Here is a 22944-nt window from a genome sequence, read left to right on the forward strand (position 1 = left end):
TCCGAATATGTTTTTTTTGTCACGAGCGGGCTTCACCCCCTCGTGACAGCTCTCTTAGTTTCCTTCTTTGCCTCTGTTCGGTTTTCATGCCCTTATTTTGGTTCAACTTCCTTTCTTGTTCCCTTCTGCTCTCTGACTCATTTCACACACCTGTCTCTAATTTCCACTCTCCCTATTTAGTTCAGGTGTGTGCTCTTTCGTTTGTGGCTTCATTGTCTTTGTGTTTGGTTTGCCCGTAGTTGCTGTCTACGTTGCTTAAATGTCATTAAATTCCTTTTATCTACATTTTTTGGTCCTGCTCTCTGCATCCTGGGGTCGCATCGCTACGCTCGCAAGCCTGCTCGTGACTGAATGAAGCCACCACAAGACGACCTCGCGGAGAGCGAATTCTGGACCTGGCAGATCCTCAAGGCCATGGAGAAGGAGTCAGCCAGGTTTACCCCGGAGGAGCTGGAGGACATGGTTTGGGGGCCCGACGGCACACTCATCCCCATGGCGTGGGTGTATCCGGGACCCGCAATGGACAAGCCTATCCGACCACGACGCCGACGCACGTCTCGGCCGACCTCCGCAAAGGGTTTGCATGGCTGTAAGGTGAGGGCACCTCCTTCCTCCACGCCATGCCACGCCAAGACGGAATTAACCCCCCACGCTGTCGCTGAGTGCCGGCCCATCACACCACTATTGATGGCGCCCCCGTTACGACAGCCCGCTGAGCCCCAGCCGCCTACCTTTTCAGATTCCCTGTTGCCCCCCATGCAACACGAAGAGGACCGCGGCACACGTTCCCCTCCTGTGCCCAAACCACGCAGCCCCAAGGGTTCCCAAACTCCGGTTCCTGTGCCAAGCTGTGTGGCGCCACAGATTCCTCCAGTGCCCAAGCCACGCAGCTCCAAGGTTTCCCAAAACCCGGCTCCCGTGCCCTGCTGCGTGACACCCCGGATTCCTCCTGTGCCCAAGTCGTGCAGTCTCAAGGGTTCCCAAACCCCGGCTCCCGTGCCAAGCTGCATGACGGCCCAGATTCCTCCTGTCCCAAAGCCACGCAGCCTCAAGGGTCTCCAAACCCCAGCTCCCGTGCCAAGCTGCGTGACTCCCCAGATTCCTCCTGTGCCCAAGCCACGCAGCCTCAAGGGTTTCCAAACCCCGGCTCCCGTGCCAAGCTGCGTGACGGCCCAGATTCCTCCTGTGCCCAAGCCACACAGTCTCAAGGGTTTCCAAACCCCGGCTCCCGTGCCAAGCTGCGTGTCGGCCCAGATTCCTCCTGTGCCCAAACCGCGCAGCCCCAAGGGTTCCCAAACCCCGGCTCCCGTGCCAAGCAGCGTGACAGCCCAGATTCCTCCTGTGCCCAAACCCCGCCTGAGGTCCCTTGTAGACCTGGTCCGAGCAGCTGAGCAGGCGGAACTCAAGACCCTCCTCCAGGTCCCCCTCCTCCCGTCCCAGGTTCCACATCCAGCAGCATACGGCGTCTGGAATCCGCCTTCGGAAGGGGGGGCTAGTAGGACCAGCAGTGCGTCGGAGGATGCACATCACACCCCGTCCGTGGAGTGTGGGGACGATGCCCTCTGCTGGTCGCCCGAGGAGGAACAGCCCACTCCAGCCTCCAGCACGACCGGTTCTAGCAGCTAACCGGGATGTGCTGTCCGGTATGTTACCATTCGCCCAAGACTCACATTGCTGTTCCTCTGCTTCACAGTCCAGCCAAGATCCAGGACTCGCTCCTCCGGCGCCACCTCTTCCACGGCGGGACGCCACGCCGCCGCCTCCTCCGGCGCCACCTCTTCCACGGCGGGGCGCCACCACTTCCACGGCGGGACGCCACGCTGCCGCCGCCTCCTCCGGCGCCACCTCTTCCACGCCGAGCGGGCCTCCCCTGCCAGGCCCACCACCTTGGCCGGCCCCCAGAGGGGTCCACCCATGGCTTCTGCTGGGCCTGCCGTCATGGCCGTCCTCCAGAGGAGCCCGGTTCCCTTCGGGCTGCTCACCCGGCAGGCCGCCCTCCTGCGTGGCCCTGCCACCCTGGCCGACCTCCGGAGAGGTCCGGCCAGCAACCCACCTCCGGTCCCCCCGCCTCCCATCCCTCTTTGCCTGTGGAACTTTTGGGACGTCTGGGATCCGTCCTTGAGGGGGGGGGGTACTGTCACGAGGGGGTGAAGCCCCATTTAGAGAATATTTGGTACATAGAAATCCGAATGTTTTTTTTGTCACGATCGGGCTTCACCCCCTCATGACAGCTCTCTTAGTTTCCTTCTTTGCCTCTGTTCGGTTTTCATGCCCTTATTTTGGTTCAACTTCCTTTCTTGTTCCCTTCTGCTCTCTGACTCATTTCACACACCTGTCTCTAATTTCCACTCTCCCTATTTAGTTCAGGTGTGTGCTCTTTCGTTTGTGGCTTCATTGTCTTTGTGTTTGGTTTGCCCGTAGTTGCTGTCTACGTTGCTTAAATGTCATTAAATTCCTTTTATCTACATTTTTTGGTCCTGCTCTCTGCATCCTGGGGTCGCATCGCTACGCTCGCAAGCCTGCTCGTGACATTTTTCACACTATTAGAGGCCTAGAGACATGAGACAATAAATAAGACATAAATAATAGGGATGAGCCGAATATCGTTCTAAATGAGTCTGTTGTCATCTGTTGTATGGTGGTAGTTGTGTTAATGATGTTACCATGGTGATACCGTGTCACCATAGTATATTTGAATAAAATGATGGCAGAGTTAAATCCCAGCATATTTCATGCAGCACAGGACACTGAAGTCTTTTGTGGAGAAGCAGCTATCTTTAACATCATAATTCCCCAGTAATACGACGGTAATCCCCCCTTTGTTATCCAGCTAGACGTCATTTTTTTCAACATGAGGCGTCGCCAGGAGTAGAAGCTGATTGAAACTCCCGGAAGAAAGTCCGATAGCCTTTTCGACTTAAAGGAAGCAGAGAAGATCCAGACTGAAAGCTCCAACCAAAGGCTCTGACATTCCAAAGCTGAGAAAGTGGATTTGGTGAAGCATCCCAGATAGGAGAATGGCAGAGACTGGGAATCTGCCTTGTTTCCCCCTTTTCTTCCCGCTCGTGACGGAATGATGTCAACCTTTGTTCATGTGGGAATGTTCTAATTGGGGGTTAACAGGATTGGGGCTGCGTAAAGCAGCTTCACGTCGCTTTAGACGCGGTGTGGACATGTTGGACAGAGGTGGAGCGGTGGGGGTTATGGCGGCCATTGAAAGGATTATTTCAGGAGGAGGGAGAGGGTTCCAAAGGGGGCCGACATTCTCCAATGACTTTAGAGCAGGGGTCTCAAACTCAATTTACCTGGGGGCCACTGGGCCTGTTCTCAAATATCTTAATTTTTATTTTTCTGCACAAAATAAGATGAAAAAAATAAACAAATCAAGAATAAAGAAAATCAATCAATCAGTAATAAATAAATATAATAATAATAATAAAAACTTAAGAAACCACATATAGTTGGTGGGTAGACAAATTATTTTTTTTCAGATTAAAATGAACAAAGCATTATTAGAGCCCTGTAGACATGACAAAACACGACTATAGTCACATTTATACTCTTTTTATTTACAACATATTGCGCAACTGCAGGGTCTTGAGACACATGCTAACTCGCAAACTAGAGAGCTAGCGACCTAAACGGTAGCCTTCAAGTTATTTCCTTTAAACTTAAATAGCCAAAAACTTACCACTTCCACACGGATAGGGAGGATATTTAACCTTTAACATGAACATTAATCAAACGTAATAATTTTTTCTGGGTACATGATACCATACAGCATCCATATCAAAATTGCGCGGGCCGCACTAACATTAAACTTTCATATCAAGGCGGGGGCCTCAAACTGGTGTCCTGCGGGCCACATTTGGCCCGCGGGCCGCATGTTTGAGACCCCTGCTTTAGAGTATGCTGATGGCAAATTGACGCCGCACTGTAAAAAAACATTTTTAGCTTTTAGTTCCGTCAACTTATTTTTGTACGTCAGATCAACTAAATTTTTCCAAAAAGTTGAGACAACTAGAAATGTTTGGTTTTGATCCTCCCAATTAATAAAATAGTTCAGTCTACTTTGAAATGTGGGTGTGGCCAACTTGTACAAGAGTGTGATGGGTTTTGCACATGCTCAGACGCTTGTGATGGTGCCACTCGTACATGCACACACACACACACTGCCAGATGGTAAGAAACAGTCTGTCATATTGTTCTTATGCTAATGTTTTAAAAATATGTTTTAAAGACAAAAAGTTTTAATATTTTCAAAATAAATTTTTCCAGATTTTTTTACTTTAATCCAAATTAGTTTGGTAGCCTGTTGTTTTGTAACAAAATTTTTAAATAAATGATTTAACATGGCATTTCTCGTTGTTATGATTTGTGTCATATTTCAACCCCGACTACTGCATTCAAGAAGCTGATACATTCTGTAAAAAATTCCAAGTTGACTCAACTTAAAAAAAATTGTAACCTCGTTGCCTTAAAATTTTGATTAAATCTAGCAAAATATTTCACGGAATTTTAACATGCAACAAAATTTCTCCAACTTAAAAGACCAAGTTCACGTGGCTTATTGATTTGTTGTGGGAACTTCATTTTTTAGGTCAAATAACCAAATATTTTGGTTGTATCAACAATGTAAATCCAGTCATCTCAACTCAGTTTCAAATCAGGTTAACAAATTATTTCAATTAATTTCAATTTAATTGTGAGTTGAATTCACCTGAGCTAATTAGTTAGACTAAATCAAAAGTGAGTTTAGATTAGTTGAGTTCTATTGTTGATGCAACAATATGTTGATGCAGCAATAAGTCACGTGAACTTGATCTTTTAAGTTGGAGAAACTTTGTTGTGAGTTGAAATGACCTACAATAATTTGCTAGATTTAATCACATTTTTAAGGCAGCGAGGTTACAATTTTTTTTAAGTTTGGTCAACTTGGATTTTTTTTTACAGTGCGTGTAAAACACCAGGAAGTCAAGAAAAATGCATCAAAGCAGATTTTGGATCAACATTTACAATGAAAATGATTGTTGTAATTATTAAATTTGATTCAGTTCTTCAATCACCGCTGTTCACTCTCACACAATCCAAGTTTAAGCCATTTTTCCAAATCCACAAGTACGTATATACCATATTGTTGTATACATAGGTTTCACTTTTGTTTCACAGCAACTATGGTGCATTCAAGGGCCATAAAGAAAGTGTGAAATTACAGTGCATCCGGAAAGTATTCACAGCGCTTCACTTTTTCTACATTTTGTCATGTTACAGCCTCATTCCAAATTGTATTAAATTAATCTGTTACCTCAAAATTCTACACAAAATACTCCATTATGACAATGTGAAAAAGTATTTTTTTTACTTTTTTTGAATTTATTAAAAATAGAAAACCAAAAAATCACATTTACATAAGTATTCACAGCCTTTGCCATGAAGCTCAAAATTGAGCTCAGGTGCATCTTTTTTCCACTGATCATCCTTGAGATCTTTCTACAGCTTAATTGGAGTCCACCTGCAGTAAATTCAGTTGATTGGACATGATTTGGAAATATAATAACTGTCTATATAAGGTCCCACAGTTGACTGTGCATGTCAGAGCACAAACACCAAGCATGAAGTCAAAAGAACTGTCTGTAGACCTGCGAGACAGGATTGTCTTGAGGCACAAATCTGGGGAAGGATACAGAAACATTTCTGCTGCTTTGAAGGTCCCAATGAGCACAGTGGCCTCCATTATTCGTAAATGGAAGACGTTTGGAACCACCAGGACTCTTCCTAGAGCTGGCCGGCCTTCTAAACTGAGCGATCGGGGAAGAAGGGCCTTAGTCAGGGAGGTGACCAAGGCCCCGATGGTCACTCTGTCAGAGCTCCAGCGTTCCTCTTTGGAGAGAGGAGAGCCTTCCAGAAGGACAACCATCTCTGCAGCAATCCACCAATCAGGCCTGTATGGTAGAGTGGCCAGACGAAAGCCATCAGACCAGAGAATTTTGTTTCTCATGGTCTGAGAGTCATTCAGGTGCTTTTTGGCAAATTCCAGACGGGCTGCCATGTTCCTTTTACTAAGGAGTGGCTTTCGTCTGGCCACTATCTCAAGGATGATCAGTGGAAAAAAGATGCACCTGAGCTCAATTTTGAGCTTCATGGCAAAGGCTGTGAATACTTATGTAAATGTGATTTTTTTGTTTTCTATTTTTAATAAATTCAAAAAAAGTAAAAAAAACAACTTTTTCACATTGTCATAATGGAGTATTTTGTGTAGAATTTTGAGGTAAGAGATTAATTTAATTCAGTTTGGAATGAGGCTGTAACATGACAAAATGTAGAAAAAGTGAAGCGCTGTGAATACTTTCCGGATGCACTGTATAAGTGAAGCATAAAGTGCATGTTGTGTATGCTGTACATTTGACCTATATTACCACTTGTGCATGAAGGTCAAGGGTCAATCAGCTTACCAAACAAATTCTGTGTTCCAATAATTGGTGTTAAAGGTATTCAACAAGGGTGCCCAAATGTATATACCTGCCAACTTTTGATTACTATTGCCCATTTTCTGTAAATCCTATAAACTTCATTTCCCTTTTCATCCATCACTGTGTTGGTCTGCTATATGATATATTTAACTGGATGATTTATGAAACAAAGTCTTGAAAATTACTTTTTTTTTGCACATACGTGGATAAAGTATACTCATGATTGCATGTACACACACACGCATATAGCAGCTTATCTCCCTAAAAAAAAAAATCTAAATTCCCTCATGTTCACGTAAAACGCTCAATTGAACTATTAATCATAATATGTTGTTAAGTGCAAGCTTATCAGGCAGTGAGATAATTAGCAATTTAATAATTAGCAAATCTGTGAACTAAATCCCTTTTTTTCCAACATAACCGATAATTACAGTGAGAGTCTAATTCTAATTAGCTCACCCCCAAGGGCCAGTAGTTGCTAGGTTACTGCTACGCTCTTGGGTAAAAGGTTTAGCAAGGCAGGTTGCAACACAAATCCAAGTACTTTTCTGTAAATTGTCCAAATTGACAGCCATTCCTCGTTTATGGTGATTAATTGGTTCCAGGCCGACCTTGATAGGTGAATTCCCACAAAACAGGATTCCTAATTGACAAATGAAATGTTTTTGTAGTTCGAGCATTGGAAACCTGTTTACTACCTTCTAAATATGTTTTTTTAACATCATTAGAGCCCTCTAGACATGAAATAGCACCCCTATCATCACTTTTCACACTCATTTCACACTCATAAGAGAAAATAAGACATAAATTAGTCTCATTGTGATTGAGTTCAGACTTAAGTTGTAGCTTGGCGTGGGTTACACCGGCACCCGTCTGTGTTGGGGATTTTTGTGTTATGAGATCATTGAAACCTGCAGCCTGCTGTTCTGTCAAACAAGTCTGGTGCTTGTGTGTCTCACCCAGTGGCGTTTCTAGCTATGGGCCACATGGGCAATTGCAAGGGCAGCGTTCCCCAGGGGCGTCCAGGGGGGAAAGAAAAAAAAGTAATTTTCTTTACTTGTAAACCATACATCAAATATATGGCCCAACCCTCTGAAAAACACAGAAAGCAATACGTACAGCTAGCAGAATACACATCTGCAAGTTCATACGTACGGAGTTCCCCAGGGGTCAATACTGGGACCAAAACTGTTCAACTTGTACATCAATGATGTACAAAGTAAAATTTGTTCTCAATCAGAAATCACTCCACACTCTTTATGGCTCTCTGCTAGGTGAGATAGATAGATACATACGTAAATAGCTAGATATGCTAGGACTACGTTATGCTAGCCGTAGCATTTCAGTATGTGGAATCAATTTATGGAATGGATTGAGTAAGGAAATCAAACAATGCACAACGATGAGCCAATTCAAGAAACAATACAAGCAGTTGATGTTTGCTAAATACAAGGATGAAGAGTCTTGAACCAGTCATGATGTGCTATATATATCACTATATTGACACTTACTATGGTACACATTATGGCATTGGATGCTCATATCACCTTGTACTTCGGTACGAGGTACATTATTTAAAAAAAAACAACAAAAAACCCTTAAACTGTATTATGGAAAGCAGGAAGTGAACAGTTACTGATTGTAAAAATACCAGATGGAGGGGTAGGATTTAATAAGCTTTGCTTCTTCCTACTCCTTTCGGACATGTAGAACTGTGAGCTGATTATGTGATGCATTCAATTGTAATCTGATGCATGTTCAAATGAAATAAAACCATTACGAGACGTCGATCTGCTCATGGCAAAAATGAATAAATCTCTAAATACAAGTTGTTATCAGACAGTGCAACTTATATATTTTTTCCTCTTCATGATGCATTTGTAGACGGATATGGCTTTATACTCTATAGTATGGATAATATAGTGATTATAGTGATTTACACTTACGTTAGTTTTCGATGTCAACATGGACTTAAAATGACATTTCTATGGAATACAAATGTGCGCTTGTATTTCCTCCTAATTATTGTGTGTTTGGTGTTTTATTGTCACATCATGGATTGTGATGTGATAATCCAGTGGTGGTTGCGGAATGGTCCATGCCACCCGTACGCATCCCAGTACCGTCAGCTGCTTTAATCCCGGCCATGAAGTTTGCAGTGTGGATGTGATCAGCTGCTAGGGTGGATGTCATGCTAACACCGCCGTGTGGTAGTCTGTGACATGATATTAAAGTTTTGCAATGCCTTCCGTCTGACTCGCCAGATATTTTCCCAGCAACCCTCGCAAGAAGCTTTGCACACACACATGCACACACACACACACCTGTTCAACAAATCCTATCAGCCAGTAGACACAGTGAAGGAGAAGCACAAAACGAATTGCTTGAATGTTTGAATGATGTTTTCTACGCAGCACACAATGTTTTACTCGTGCTTCTCAAATATTGTGTGTACTAAAAGAAAAATTAAAAAAAGTGATTCTACGCCTTGTTATAACTTAACTAACTGAGATTAACTGAGATATATCAGTTTGGACAATGCTATAAAGCCATTTCTAAAGCTTTGGGACTCCAGCAAACCATAGTGAGAGCCATTATCCACAAAAGTCCAAGAGGTCACAAAAGACCCAACAACAACATCCAAAGAACTGCAGGACTCAAGGACTTAAGGTCAGTCCTCATGACTCCACCATAAGAAAGACACTGGGCAAAAACGGCCTGCAAGGCAGAATTCCGAGACAAAAACCACTGCTGAACAAAAACAACATTCAGAATTTTTCCAGAAAACATCTTGATGATACACAAGACCTTTGGGAAAATACTCTGTGGTCTGATGAGACAAAAGTTGAACTTTTTGGAAGGTGTGTCCCATTACATTTGTCATAAAAGAGTAAAATATGGTGGTGGTAGTGTGATGTTCTGTTTTGCTGCTTCAGGACCTGGACGACTTGCTGTGATAAATGAAACCATAAATTATTCTGTCTCTCAAAAAATCCTGAAGAAGAATGTCCTCTAGACATGAGCACTTGGAAGTGAGACTGATCACAGCAGAGTGGGTGTGCCTGGAGGCGGGCTCTGGGTGGAATAGAAACATTCATTCATTCATTCATTCATTTTCTGCTGCTTATCCTCACAAGGGTCGCGGGGGTGCTGGAGCCTATCCCAGCTGTCTTCAGGTGAGAAGCGGGGTCCACTAGAGGCGGGGTACACCCTGGACCGGTCGCCAGCCAATCACAGGGCACATATAGACAAACAACCATTCACACTCACATTCATACCTATGAAGCCTAGCATGTTTTCGGAATGTGGGAGGAAACCGGAGTACCTGGAGAAAACCCACGCATGCACGGGGAGAACATGCAAACTCCACACTGAGATGGCCAGGGTGGAATTGAACTTGGGTCTCCTAGCTGTGAGGCCTGCGCACTAACCACTCCCCGACGTGCAGCCTGGAATAGAAAGAAACCAAGAAAATACAGCTGGAATAGGTGCAGATTCTGGATCTAGAAAGCTTTCTGCGCGGGTTATTATGTGTAGCTGCTCTATAGGAGTTCATAATTCAATACAAAGCAAAGGGGTGAAAATGAGCATAATAGGTCCCCTTTAACATTTTGAATGCTTTTCTCTCCCTCACACACACACACACGCATAAATTAGTTCAAATGACAACAAATAAGTAATTGTGCATCACTTTTGTACATTGTTATGAAGGTAACCTCCCCCCATTTTTGGCGCCCCCTGTAAGCCACAACGCCCTTAGCATCTGCCTACATTGCCCATTGTATCAGCTGGATCTGTAAATGGTACACAAACCTAGTAGACCACAGCAAGGGAGAGACGGGAAAAGGTGAAGAGGAGGAGTTAAAAGAGCAGATAAAAACACAAGAAGAGCGAAGCGTGCTGAGGGAGATATAGAAAAGAATGAAAACGGAAATGAAAAGGGCAACAGAGGGGGAGGAATCAGTGAGAAGTGATATATGAGTGTGTGTGAGAAGAGAAGAAAGGCGTCTTGCTCCTTGGAAGGCATGAGTAAGTAATTCAATTTTGGACTTTCATGACTACTCATGAAAGCACTGAAATAGGCGACGGCATTTAAGGGAATATCTTGTCCTCCCACGTCTACATGCTACTGCCAAGTGATGAATGTGGCGCGGATCCATGACAAACACAAGCTGAAGTCCTTCTGGGAGCAGAGGATCATGCAACACAGCCAGCAGATGGACGAGGAGGACAGCCGAAAGAAGACCAGCGCTCTGACAAGGTCGGCTGCAATTATTCACCCTTCCATGCTCCAATTCATGTTAGCATCATCACAAACTGCAGATTTGCATCCCTGTTTAGGCTGGCAACAGGAAACCACATGCATTTATTGCACACTGCATCTGGTACACTTTGGCAATCACATGGAAGCTGAGAAGTTGAAAATAAGACATTCATTAACAATATCATGGCTGCTAAAGTGAACTGTTTGATACTCTGACGCACCCCTACAACAGGCCAACATATGTCAGAGATTTTTTAACGATACAATATTATACAATTTTAGTAAAATTGTAAAATGACGGAGTATATGTGTGTGAATGAAAGGGAACCAAGTGGAAGAGTGAGGTTACAGGGAGAAGAGATACAGAAGGTGGAGAATTTTAAGTGTCTGGGGTCAACAGTTCAGAACAATGGAGATTTTGAAAAGGATGGAGGAAAGTCTCAGGCGTGATGTGTGATGGAAGCGTTTCAGCTAAAATGAAAGGAAAGGCCAACAATACTGTGGTGAGACCAGCCATGTTGTTTGGTCTAGAGACAGTGCCACTGAGGAAAAAACAGGAAGCAGAACGAGAGGTAGCAGAAATGAGGATGCTGAGGTTCTCATTGGGAGTGACCAGGATGGATAGGATCAGGAAGGAGTACATCAGAGGGACATTACATGTTAGAGGCCTTGGAGATAAAGTCAGAGAGGCCAGACTGAGATGGTTGGATAGTGAATATATTGGTAGAAGGATGGTTTATGGATGTAGTGTAGGAGGACATGAGGGTAGTTGGTGTGAGAGAGACAGATGCAGAAGACAGGGTTGGATGGAGGAGATTAATTTGCTGTGGCGACCCCTGAAGGGAAAAGCCCAAAGAGAAACAAGACAGTGGCGGGGGTGCCATCATGATCTGGGCTGCATTTTCCTTCAATGAAACAAAGGAGCTTCAGGTTGTGTAGGGGCGTCAAACAGTAGATTTCTTTGTCTCACTTCCAAATTTGAAGAACATTACAAATACACAAAAATATACACCTAAAATATACACCTATTTTAGGTTATCATCCTAAGGTTAGGCGGCACAGCAGTCAAGTGGTTAGTGCGCAGACCTCACAGCAAGGAGACCAGGGTTCAATTCCACCGTCGGCCATTTCTGTGTGGAGTTTGCATGTTCTCCCCGTGCAAGCGTGGGTTTTCTCCGAGTACTCCGGTTTCCTCCCACATTCCAAAAACATGCTAGGTTAATTAGCGACTCCAAATTGTCCATAGGTATGAATGTGAGTGTGAATGGTTGTTTGTCTATATGTGCCCTGTGATTGGCTGGCCACCAGTCCAGGGTGTACCCCGCCTCTCGCCCAAAGACAGCTGGGATAGGCTCCAGCACCCTCGCGACTCTCGTGAGGAAAAAGCGGTAGAAAATGAATGAATGAATCATCATCTAAGGTTAATAAAAATCAGCTGACCTGGTTAAAAAATACATAGAAATAATTATCAAGATTGTTTTTCACAGAAGAACCCAGCTCAGTTCAATGACCAGATATAAATGTCATGTGTTTCATGCGATCCTCCATCAATCAAGTACATTGAACCACTGCTGCCCCACCCATCAAAATTCCATAAGTTGGAAGCAAACGTTGCTTTATCCTGCTTATTATTGTGTTTAGTGTGTCACTTTTCCCTCCAGGCGTCAGAATGAGATTATTATTAACTGAAATACCTGGCCGATGTTTACAGCTCGTCTGTCTGTCATCACAAAGTAGCCTGGGAATGTTGATTAGGAGCCCCGCGGCTGCACATTTCAATCCCACGGATCAGTGTGTACACTCGAGGACAGACTGGTGGAATGATGAAGATTAAGTGAGAGGTGATGGTGCATGCTGACAGACTGGCACGGGCAGATATAATATTATGGATGCGGATAACAACACTCTGTAACCCAATTATGCCTGACAACAGTGGCCTCAGCTCAAGTTGCAGCGGATGCCTGCCCAGCATGCTATCAGGGTAAATACTGGCCTCGGCGATGCCACCATTCTTTTTGTCACAAGCTGTCAACACAGCCTTCATGTCTCCACCAATTTCATGTCGATCCGAGAAACAAGTGGCAGGTTATGGAGGTCTGTGTTTGGGACCACTGATACTCTTGTGCATTTAGACTAATGCATAACCTACAAGGCATGCTGCGGGACTTCCCAGCATGCCTTGTGGGTTATACATTAGTCTAAAATAGTATTGTTTTGCATGTGTGAGTTTGGTCGCTCCTGTTGGTTCATGATGGTGTGATAAAAAATCTGCAAATATGCAGGGTAGTGAATGCTGAATTGTAAATATGCAGGGATCCACTGTGTGTACATGAAACAACTAAATAGAAATTAGCTAAATAATATTATGCTTTCCACATTACACCTAAATTGTCAAATCTACATATGAAGCACACCTTTGACCAGAATGCTGTACAAGTGGGCTAAGGAGCCAAAAGGTACGACTGAGTGTTATGGGCAAAAAAAAAAAAAAGAAAAAGTTATTTAAAGAATAAAGTCGTAAAAACACAAGAATAAAAGTCTTAAATTATAATAAAGCTGAAAAACAAACATACATATTTTCCAAAAATGTGTTTAGATCATCTGTTGTGTTAAGATCAATTTAGTTGAGCTTTTAGCCGACTTACTTGCTTCCTGATGTATATGTATTTGAAAAAAGCGTTACCATAGAAACACATATGCTATCGGTGCTTTTGAAAGGTTAATACCGCGGATAAAATGGGATGGCCTTTAACAATAGTTAATAATAATTATTAATTCTTTTTTTTCTTTTTTTGTGGAAAAATATTATTCAAAGAGTATCATTTGAATACATTAAAGGAATCTTTAATTATTAAATGATAATTATTTTAAATTTAAAAAAGATAACATAATTGTGATAATTGCATTTATTTTAATACAATTATTATTATTATTATTATATTTTTTTATTAGTTTGGATTATTTCTTCCCCATATACACACAAAATCACACATACAATAATATACTGTAACTAAAACGTACGTGTACGCCCACAAACAAAATATAATAATTTCCTGCAAATGTAATAACTATTACATTTTTTTATTACGAAATTCAGTATTACGTTTGCAGTGGGCAAATTTTATTACGTTTGTGGGAAATTTAATACATTTATTACCTTCAAAGCAGCAGATTTGTATCACGTTTGTGGTTTATTACCTTTGTGGGCAGTTATTACGTTTGCGGGTGTAACAACGTGTCTTCAGGTGTCTTTCTTCCACCTCTTCAGGCTGAGGGAGCAGTGGTTGGTCATGTTGGATCAGAGGAACGAGCACCAACAGAGCTTCTTTGAGGAAAGAATAAGACAATCTCAGAAGGCTCAGCAGCTCCTCGCAGAGGTCGATTCACCTTTGCCATGATTCTGAGATCCAACAGAGGAAGAAACACAAAAGGGAAGCACTGCAGGGATGTGAGGAGGATTTAATGCCTAAGTCCTCTTCATGGAGAAGCTTTGTATGTCATACTCCCTTTTAACTTGTCTCAGGCCATTGCATGGATAAAACTGGATTGTTCCGGTTGTCTTGAAAGACATTTGGCCTCTCAGCCGAGCAGTCTTCATCACTTCATGCACAAAGACCAGATAGGACAGCCCATGAACTGATGAAGACTGCGGAGATGGGTGGCCAAATGTCTTCGGAGACAACCCGAACAGTCCAGTCAGCGCCCTCCGAGTAGAACAACCTGGATGAATGAAAATATTCAATGACATGTCCTGTTAGCTAATAGCTACACTTGCTTAGTCATCACTAGACGGGTTACCTTTGAACAAAGTATCTGTACTGATGAAAAACATCCAAGATGAAATAAAATCCTAATGTTTGATGCGGAGTCCTGAACTGTGTCAATTTTTCACTAAAATTCCAGAGTATCTACCGGAGGAAACGCTGATCACTGTACGTGTTTTTCATAAGGTCTGTGAGGCGAGCCAACGCAATGCTATTTCTGACATTTGCCCTTGTGGGACTAATAAAGGCTTTGTTCTTTTTTTTTTTTTTGGCTTTTTTTCCCCAAATAGACCAAGAATCTTTGTAATTTTTCTTTACATAATATTACATAGAGGGTGTAGGCCAATGTCAGCTGGGATAGGCTCGAGCATACCCGCGACCCTAGTGAGGCTAAGACGTATAGAAGATGGACAGATATTACATACTATTAATGACTTGATTCCCACATTAGGACTTTTCCCCCAAGCTAAAACAAAATGTAAAAATGTCATCTATATGCTACTAAAATGACATTATTTTTGATTATTTTTTAATGATTTTCATTTTTGGAATATTAATTTGGGGGGAAGTTATAATATCATGGGTATAAAGCAAAAGTATTACAGGAATAAAGTCAGAATATTATGAGAAAAAAATTCAGATTTTTTAAAATAAGAAAGTTGAAATATTTGGAAAATTTAAAAAAATAGCAAAAATGGGGTGAGAATTCATTCATACTAAATAATAGGCTTTTTCATCCATGCTATAAAAGCTGAGATGCATTTTCTTTCTTGAAATATATATACTAATGACTTTCATTCTTTTTCTTTTTCACTCCCTAAAAAAGTGCCAAATCTTTGCAGTAACCAGGTTTTAGACTGCATGGTGGTTCGCTAGTGGTTAGCACGCAGGCCGCACAGATAGGAGACCGGAGTTCAATTCCACCCTCGGCCATCTCTGTGTGGAGTCTGCATGTTCTCCCCGTGCATGCGTGGGTTTTCTCTGGGTACTCCATTTTCCTCCCACATTCCAAAAACATGCTAGGTTAATTGGCCAATCCAAATTGTCCATAGGTATGAATGTGAGTGTGAATGGTTGTTTGTCTATATGTGCCCTGTGATTGGCTGGCAACCAGTCCAGGGTGTAGAAGACAGCTGGAATAGGCTCCAGCACCCCCACAACCCTTGTGAGAATAAACGGTAGAAAATAAATCAATGGTTGCTTTGTGGTTTTGGCATTTGCAGCATTTTCAATTTGGAGACGGTACAAAAGCAAGTTTACACAAAGATGATATTCATGGGGGAAAAAACACAGCTGCTTGTTTTCATTATTGGTCCATCTTTTGGCAGGTTTTTGTTTGTGTGAATGATTGATTTATTGAAATGATCTTGTTGATTGCATTGTGTACTGTGTTGGATGGGAACGACATGTCAGGATATTTCCAGAGGGGGACAGAACTGTGTTCCTTCCTAACCAAGATGGAAGCGGGGCATCATTGTGACGTCATTAACTGTGTTGATGAATTTTTCCATCAAGGATTGTGCAGTTCACAGTTGATGGTCTTCTGATTTTGACCGCTGGAGGGCAGCAACACACAGTGATAGTGACAAAGGATCTCATCCATTGTGAAATTGCTCAAGAATATACAATATAATGTTCACTCCACATGTTATGAGGGAGGAAATGGATCTCTCTGCTGAAATGGAAATATGCGGGACCAATTTGTGTTTGGCTTTTTCATCCATCCATCCATTTTCCATTATGGTTGTTACAAAATCCAGAGCTTTTATGGTGGGTATACTGTAAAAGACTGACTGGAAAAATCCAGAAAAAAAAATTCTTTCACCCACAGACTGGTTACAGTATGTGTCCATGAAGTACACAAACACAGTACACCAAGGAGTCCTGTCCCTTTAAGAACCTACTCATAATCTTAACTCATTCTATGGAAAAATGACACCTGTTACACAAACACACACACATTCGATCACTTCCATTCGAACCTATCACGACCAAAAAGCTGATATCCGGGACAAGATTGTAAAACTGTACAAGACCAAAATGGATAAAAAGACATCAGAATGACTGTAGACCCGCACAAGACCATCAACAAGATTGTAAACCCGCAAAAGATCAGAATGGGTAACAAGACATCAGCAATATTGTAAGAATGAGCAACAAGACCGTCAACAAGACTAAAGACATGCACAGGACCAGGGTGGGCTACAAAACCATTTGTAAAATTCTAGACCTTCACAATGACCACAACAGGATTGTAGAGCAACACTGTGATGGACATCAAGAGCGTCAACAAAAAGCTTGGTGAGATTGAGACCAGACAAGATTGTAGACCTATTAAGACCGTAATGGGCCACAAGCCCACTATCAAATTGTAGACCCACAAAAGATCAGAATGAACTACAAGATCATTAGTAAGATTGTAGACCTGTACAATACTGGAATTGCAACAATCTCATCATCAATATTGTAGACCTGCACAAGACTGGAATGGATGTGGAACAGGAACAGAAATACTGTGTGAGTCTAGGAGTGAAATAAAATGGCCACATCAGAACTTTCAATGTTGTAGTTTCTGTTTCCATGCTCTTATTTTGTAGTCGCTTCCTTTGTTGTTCCTTCCTGTTTGTTCCTGCCGTCCTGCATCTAATTTTCAGTTGTCCATTTAATTCAGGTGTGCGCTTCTCCCCTCGATGGAGCATTGTCTTTCCTTTGTCATTCGGCTGCCATTTATTGCTCTGTTGCAAAATTATTATTAAAAAATACTTTTTATGTCAAACCTTAACAAATACATTCATAAACATACAAAAGAAAAATACTGTCTACCCATCCACAGTACAAAGATACCACTTATACTGTAACTGTGTGACGTTTTTTCCCATGAAAGTAGGCGAGTGTATCCACACATATGCGCATAATGAAGACAAATCAGTTAATTAATATGATCATTCCTTCCATGAGCTGGTGAATGACAGATGTTACTCGCTGTCAGCGAGTAAAACGGGGAAAAGGAGAAGGAAGTCAAAGACTGAATATTAAGGATGCTCTGATCGTTGGGCCACTACTTAGTATCATGTGATCGGCTATTACACCCGCAAATGTAATAACTGCCCACAAACGTAATAAACCACAAACGAAATACAAATCTGCAGCTTTAAATGTAATAGTCCTGTAAATGTAATAAATTTCCCACAAACGTAATAAAATTTGCCTACTGCAAACGTAATACTGAATTTCCTGCAAATGTAATAGTTATTACATTTGCAGGAAATTATTACATATGTGGGAAAGTGAAAATCTGTAAATGTAATAACTTCCCACAAATATAATATGAGACAAAATAATGATCTTTGTGGTTGTTGTTGTTGTTTGTTCTTTCTTCTTTTAATGAGGGCGAAGGTGTAGATGTTATTTTGAGGATTTTAATAAGATAATTCTATTTTTTCTTTTTTTGTGGAAAAAAATCATTTGAATACATTAAAGGAATCTTTAATTATTAAAGTATAATTTATTTTTAAATTAAAAATTTTTAAATTTTAAATTAATAAAAGATAAGTTGTCATATAGGTAACATAGGTGTGATAATTGCAATTATTTTAATAAAATTATTATTACGATTATTATTATTATATTTTATTATTTCTTTTGATTATTTCTTGCCCATATACACACAAAATCACACATACAATAAAATACTGTAACTAAAACGCACATCTAAGCCCACAAACAAAATAGTTATTACAATTGCAAATTTTGTAAAACTATAAATATGCATTTTGTGCTAACATTTTGGAGACATATGGAGACACACTAATGTTTTTGTTAGCAAAGTCAACCACTGATGACATCATACACAGGCGACGGAGCTGACCTCTGCTTCTTGTTTCCACGTATTAGCAAGCTAAGAGGCTAGAACACAGTTGGACTCACACAGTGTATTACTAACACAACAAGACACATGCCATATTGTACAGAAACTGAAAAACATGCAAACCAGGACATACGCTAACTGAGGTTCCATTGTACTACCAACCAACAATTACTATGCCATAACATTGCACTCGTTCATATTATCCCAGTTAGACATTGTGAATTAAAGCATCAATGGTGCGTTGGGTTTCTTGGCCTGCTGCATCATGTTCCTGCTGCTACCTAATCTCTTTACAGGGCAGGAAATGGATCTGACAGCACCGTTCACACACTGACAGCCAATTAGCCCAGCTTTCACAATGAAATGAAGCAGACGCCATGACTGGATTGGAAACTGATGTGCAATGCCACATTGGAGCACTGCTGAAGATAAAGTGGTTTTATTTGCTGTAAGTACAGTCTGTCAGGGTTGTCCAAAGTGTACCCGGGGGCCATTTGTGGCCCGTGGCTCATTCTGAAAGTATAATATAACAAGAAAACCAAAGAGCAATAAGAGCACACATGGAAAATAAACAGTCATTTTACAAGAATAAATTAATTATATTAACAAAAAAAAGTTGTAATCTACCTGTGACCAGTCCAGGGTGTACCCCGCCTCTCGATCAAAGTCAGCTGGGATAGGTTCCAGCATACCCCAGCGACCCTAGTGAGGATGGATGGAAGTTGTAATCTAATAAGAAAATTTAATAACTAGGGCTGTCAAATGATTACAATTTGTAATCAGATTAATCATGGTTTTTGAATTAATTAATCATGATTAATCACCATGTCTCACTATGTCTGAAATATGCCCATTTTTACTGTATTTTGTTATTGAAAGAAAGACAAATTATATAAAAATTATACAGTCATTTTACAAGAATAAATTAATTATATTAACAAAAAAAAGTTGTAATCTACCTGTGATTGGGTGGTGACCAGTCCAGGGTGTACCCCGCCTCTCAACCAAAGTCAGCTGGGATAGGCTCCAGCATACCCCAGCCACCCTAGTGAGGATGAATGGAAGTTGTAATCTAATAAGAAAATGTAGTAACTGTCAGGCTTGGCCGCGTGGTGCGGAAGTCGGATCCCAGGATGCAGGACACAGCAGGCTCAGGTAAGGTTTTATGGCTTTAATAGTCCAGTCGAGTAGGTACACATAACTAAAGACGACGGAGCACCAAAAGAGGGGGCTCCGTGACTGAGTGCAAACAGGCACAGCACAAATCACCACGAGGGAAAGAAAACAGTCTGAGAAGCGTGCGGGCTACTGGACGGGTAGGAGGGTGCGTGGCAGAGACGTGAACAGCGCTGAATGGCACAGGAGCAAGGGCTACAGCTAGGAGCTGGTCTGTCACGTCCACGAAGGAATAATCCAGCACCCTCCTGCCGCAGCTCAGTGCCTTAAGACGGAGACCGGAAATTAGGACGATTGGCAACAGCTGCGCCCGTCAGGTAGCTCCGCCCAACTCAAAGGAGGTTCACATCTGCAGAAGCACAAAGAGAGCCGTAAAAGTCCAAATAACCACAAAACCCGGACGTACCCCCAAACAGCACTCAGAATAAAAGAACATGTCACTGCGCAGCGTGACAGTATCCCCCCCTCCCAATTCAACGAGTGGTCCTAGGTGGACAACCTGGCTTGTCTGGGAACTTGCGGTAAAAATCAGATAGGAGGGTAGGGTCGAGGATAAGTGACCGGGAGACCCATGAGCGGTCCTCAGGACCGTAACCCTCCCAGTCCACGAGGTACTGCACACCCCTGCCCCGTCTCCTGGCATCCAGGATAGACCTGGCTGTAAAGGCTGGGTGTCCGTCCACCATGCGAGGAGGGGGAGGAGGCACTGGCGGTGGGTTAAGCTCGCTAGGAGTCACCGGTTTCAGGCGGGACACGTGGAACACCGGGTAGGTCTTGAGTGATGTGGGGAGCTTGAGTCTGGCGGAAGCAGGGTTGACCATACGAACCACCTTGTATGGTCCCACAAACCTGGGGGCCAACTTCTTCGACTCCACGGACAGGGGAAGGTCCCGAGACGACAGCCAGACGCTCTGCCCAGGCTGATAGTCAGGTGCAGGCCTCCGATGGCGATCCGCCAGCCTTTGGTTGCGTTTGGCGGTCCGGGATAACGCCGCCCGTGTGTCCCGCCACACCCGATGGACTCGACGGAGCAACGAGGCCACTGAGGTGACAGAATAATCCAGCCAATGCCATGGATCCCGCGGAACACCCGCAGCTCGAGTTCGCCCTCAAGGCCCAGGGGCAGATGATTGGAGATCATGAGCGGATATTACAGGACCTTTCCACGTTGGTCCGCGACATGCATGCCCGCATGACTGGCATGCCTGTGGCCGCCCCCTTGGACGCCGTCCCGACACCAGCCACTACAGCGTCGGCGCTCCAACTAGTCCCACGGGAGCCCAATATCCCTCACCCTCCCAGGTATGAGGGAAATTTTGGCGAGTGCAGACTATTCCTCCACCAGTGCCTCCTCGTGTTTCGTCAGCAAGGGCAAACCTACGCCACGGACGCTGCCAAGGTGGCGTATATAATTGGGCTACTGACCGGACGCGCCGCCAAATGGGCCATGGTGGTGAGCGAGAACAAGCCGGAACTCCTTTCCAGCCTACCCTTGTTCGTCGAGGAGCTGAAGAATGTGTTCGACCACCCGGTCAGAGAACTCGAAGCAGGACTGCGCCTCCTGGCCTTGCGCCAAGGCACGAACTCTGTGGCGGACCATTCAATCTCCTTTCGCATTCTCGCAGTGGAGAGCGGCTGGGGCGAGAAAGCCTTACGGTGCGTCTTCTTGGCCAGCCTTAGTTCCCGTCTGCTGGACGAATTGGCAGCTCGGGACGAGACCCGTTCCTTCGAAGAGCTCGTCTCCCTCGCCATTAGAATGGACAACCGTCTGCGGGAGCGCAGCCGTCAGCGTGGTGGGGAACGCCCCCAGCTACTCTCCCTCCCTCACGAAACTCTGGCGCTTCCGCCTCCACCGTCGATCGCTCTCCCCACCGAGAGCCTTGGGGAGGCGATTCCTATGTAGCTGGGAGCCAACCGGATATCTGCCGCGGAAAGACTTCGCCGTCGGCGTCTTCGTCTCTGCCGCTACTGCGGCGCTGCGGACCATCCTGTCTCCCGCTGCTCCAGTCGGCCAGCTGTTCGACGTTCGCCTCCCACCAAGAGTTCAACGATGGACGGACAATCCCCCCCTCCCTCCCCCACTGCTTCCGCGGGTCGACTGCAAGTGGAAGGTACGTTGTCTTGGGGAGGGGAGGGGCACCTCGCTATCTCCGCCCTTGTCGACTCGGGCGCTGACGAGAACTTTATAGACAGTGGCTTGGTAAAGGAACTTAACATCCCTACTGTGTTAGTTGAGAGATGCAAAAATGTGCATTCTTTGGATGGGGGTCACTTGGCTAGCATCACGCACCAGACACGCCAGGTCTCTCTCCTGCTGTCTGGCAACCACCGGGAGTCCATTTGTTTTTTTGTTATCCCCTCACGCTCCGCCCCTGTAGTTCTGGGTCTCCCTTGGTTGCACCGTCACAGTCCTTACATTGATTGGTCCACTTTCAAAATAGTCAACTGGAGTTCATTCTGCCATGCTAATTGTCTCCGCTCCGCCTCTCCTCTGCTCTGTCCTTTGAACCCTTCTCCTGTCTCGCCTGACCTCTCTCTGGTTCCGGAGGAATATCACACCTTTAGAGAAGTCTTCTGTAAAGATCGTGCGATGTCTCTTCCCCCCCACCGCCCCTACGATTGTGCCATAGACTTATTGCCCGGGGCGCCGCTTCCTTCCTCCCGACTATACAACATCTCCAAACCGGAACAGAAGGCTCTCGAGGAGTACATCTCCACTTCCCTCGCTGCTGGGCATATCCGGCCGTCCTCCTCCCCCTTGGCAGCGGGGTTCTTTTTTGTCCAGAAGAAGGACGGTTCCTTGCGCCCATGTATCGACTTTAGGGCACTCAATGCCATCACAGTAAAAAATAAATACCCTCTTCCTCTCCTTGATTCTGCCTTCACCCCACTTCACACTGCCACCATTTTCACCAAGTTGGACCTTCGTAGTGCCTACCACCTCATCCGTATTCGGAAGGGGGATGAATGGAAGACTGCCTTTAACACGCCATTAGGGCATTTTGAATACTGTGTTATGCCTTTTGGTCTTACTAACGCCCCGGCAGTTTTCCAATGCCTCATCAATGATGTCTTACGCGACATGATAGGCCGCTTTGTTTTTGTTTACCTTGACGACATTCTTATTTACTCCTCGTCCACCAAACAACACCTGCAGCACGTTCACCTTGTCCTCCAGAGGCTTTTGGAGAACCGTTTGTTTGTCAAGCCTCAAAAGTGCACGTTTCATTCACCATCGGTTCCTTTTCTGGGGTTTATCGTGGAGAAGGGGCAACTGAAACCGGACCCTGCCAAGATCCAGGCTGTGGTTGACTGGCCCACTCCTACATCTAGGAAGCTGTTACAGAGGTTTTTGGGTTTCGCCAACTTTTACCGGCGCTTTATTCGCAACTTTAGTAAAGT

At 43.9% G+C, this 22944-nt stretch overlaps 1 protein-coding gene and 1 long non-coding RNA gene across 2 annotated transcripts; one reads left to right on the forward strand and one right to left on the reverse strand.

Annotated features, from left to right (window-relative positions):
- The first annotated feature begins 10334 nt into the window (after positions 1-10334).
- Positions 10335-14725, forward strand: LOC131106740 (uncharacterized). The gene is made up of 3 exons (XM_058056107.2): positions 10335-10499; positions 10608-10731; positions 14003-14725. Exons 1-3 carry the CDS (start codon positions 10448-10450, stop codon positions 14130-14132), a joined length of 306 nt encoding a protein of 101 aa, XP_057912090.2. The 5' UTR covers positions 10335-10447; the 3' UTR covers positions 14133-14725.
- Positions 14726-18748: 4023 nt separating this feature from the next.
- Positions 18749-19407, reverse strand: LOC131106742 (uncharacterized). The gene is made up of 2 exons (XR_013630324.1): positions 19326-19407; positions 18749-18879 (listed from the first exon to the last, which is right to left on the reverse strand). It is a non-coding gene; the product is annotated as an uncharacterized LOC131106742 (long non-coding RNA).
- Positions 19408-22944: the final 3537 nt, after the last annotated feature.

The sequence above is a fragment of the Doryrhamphus excisus genome, linkage group LG19, assembly GCF_037039965.1.
Source record: "Doryrhamphus excisus strain RoL-2023G ecotype Guam linkage group LG19, RoL_Dexc_Guam_v1.1, whole genome shotgun sequence".
Classification (NCBI taxonomy): domain Eukaryota; kingdom Metazoa; phylum Chordata; class Actinopteri; order Syngnathiformes; family Syngnathidae; genus Doryrhamphus; species Doryrhamphus excisus.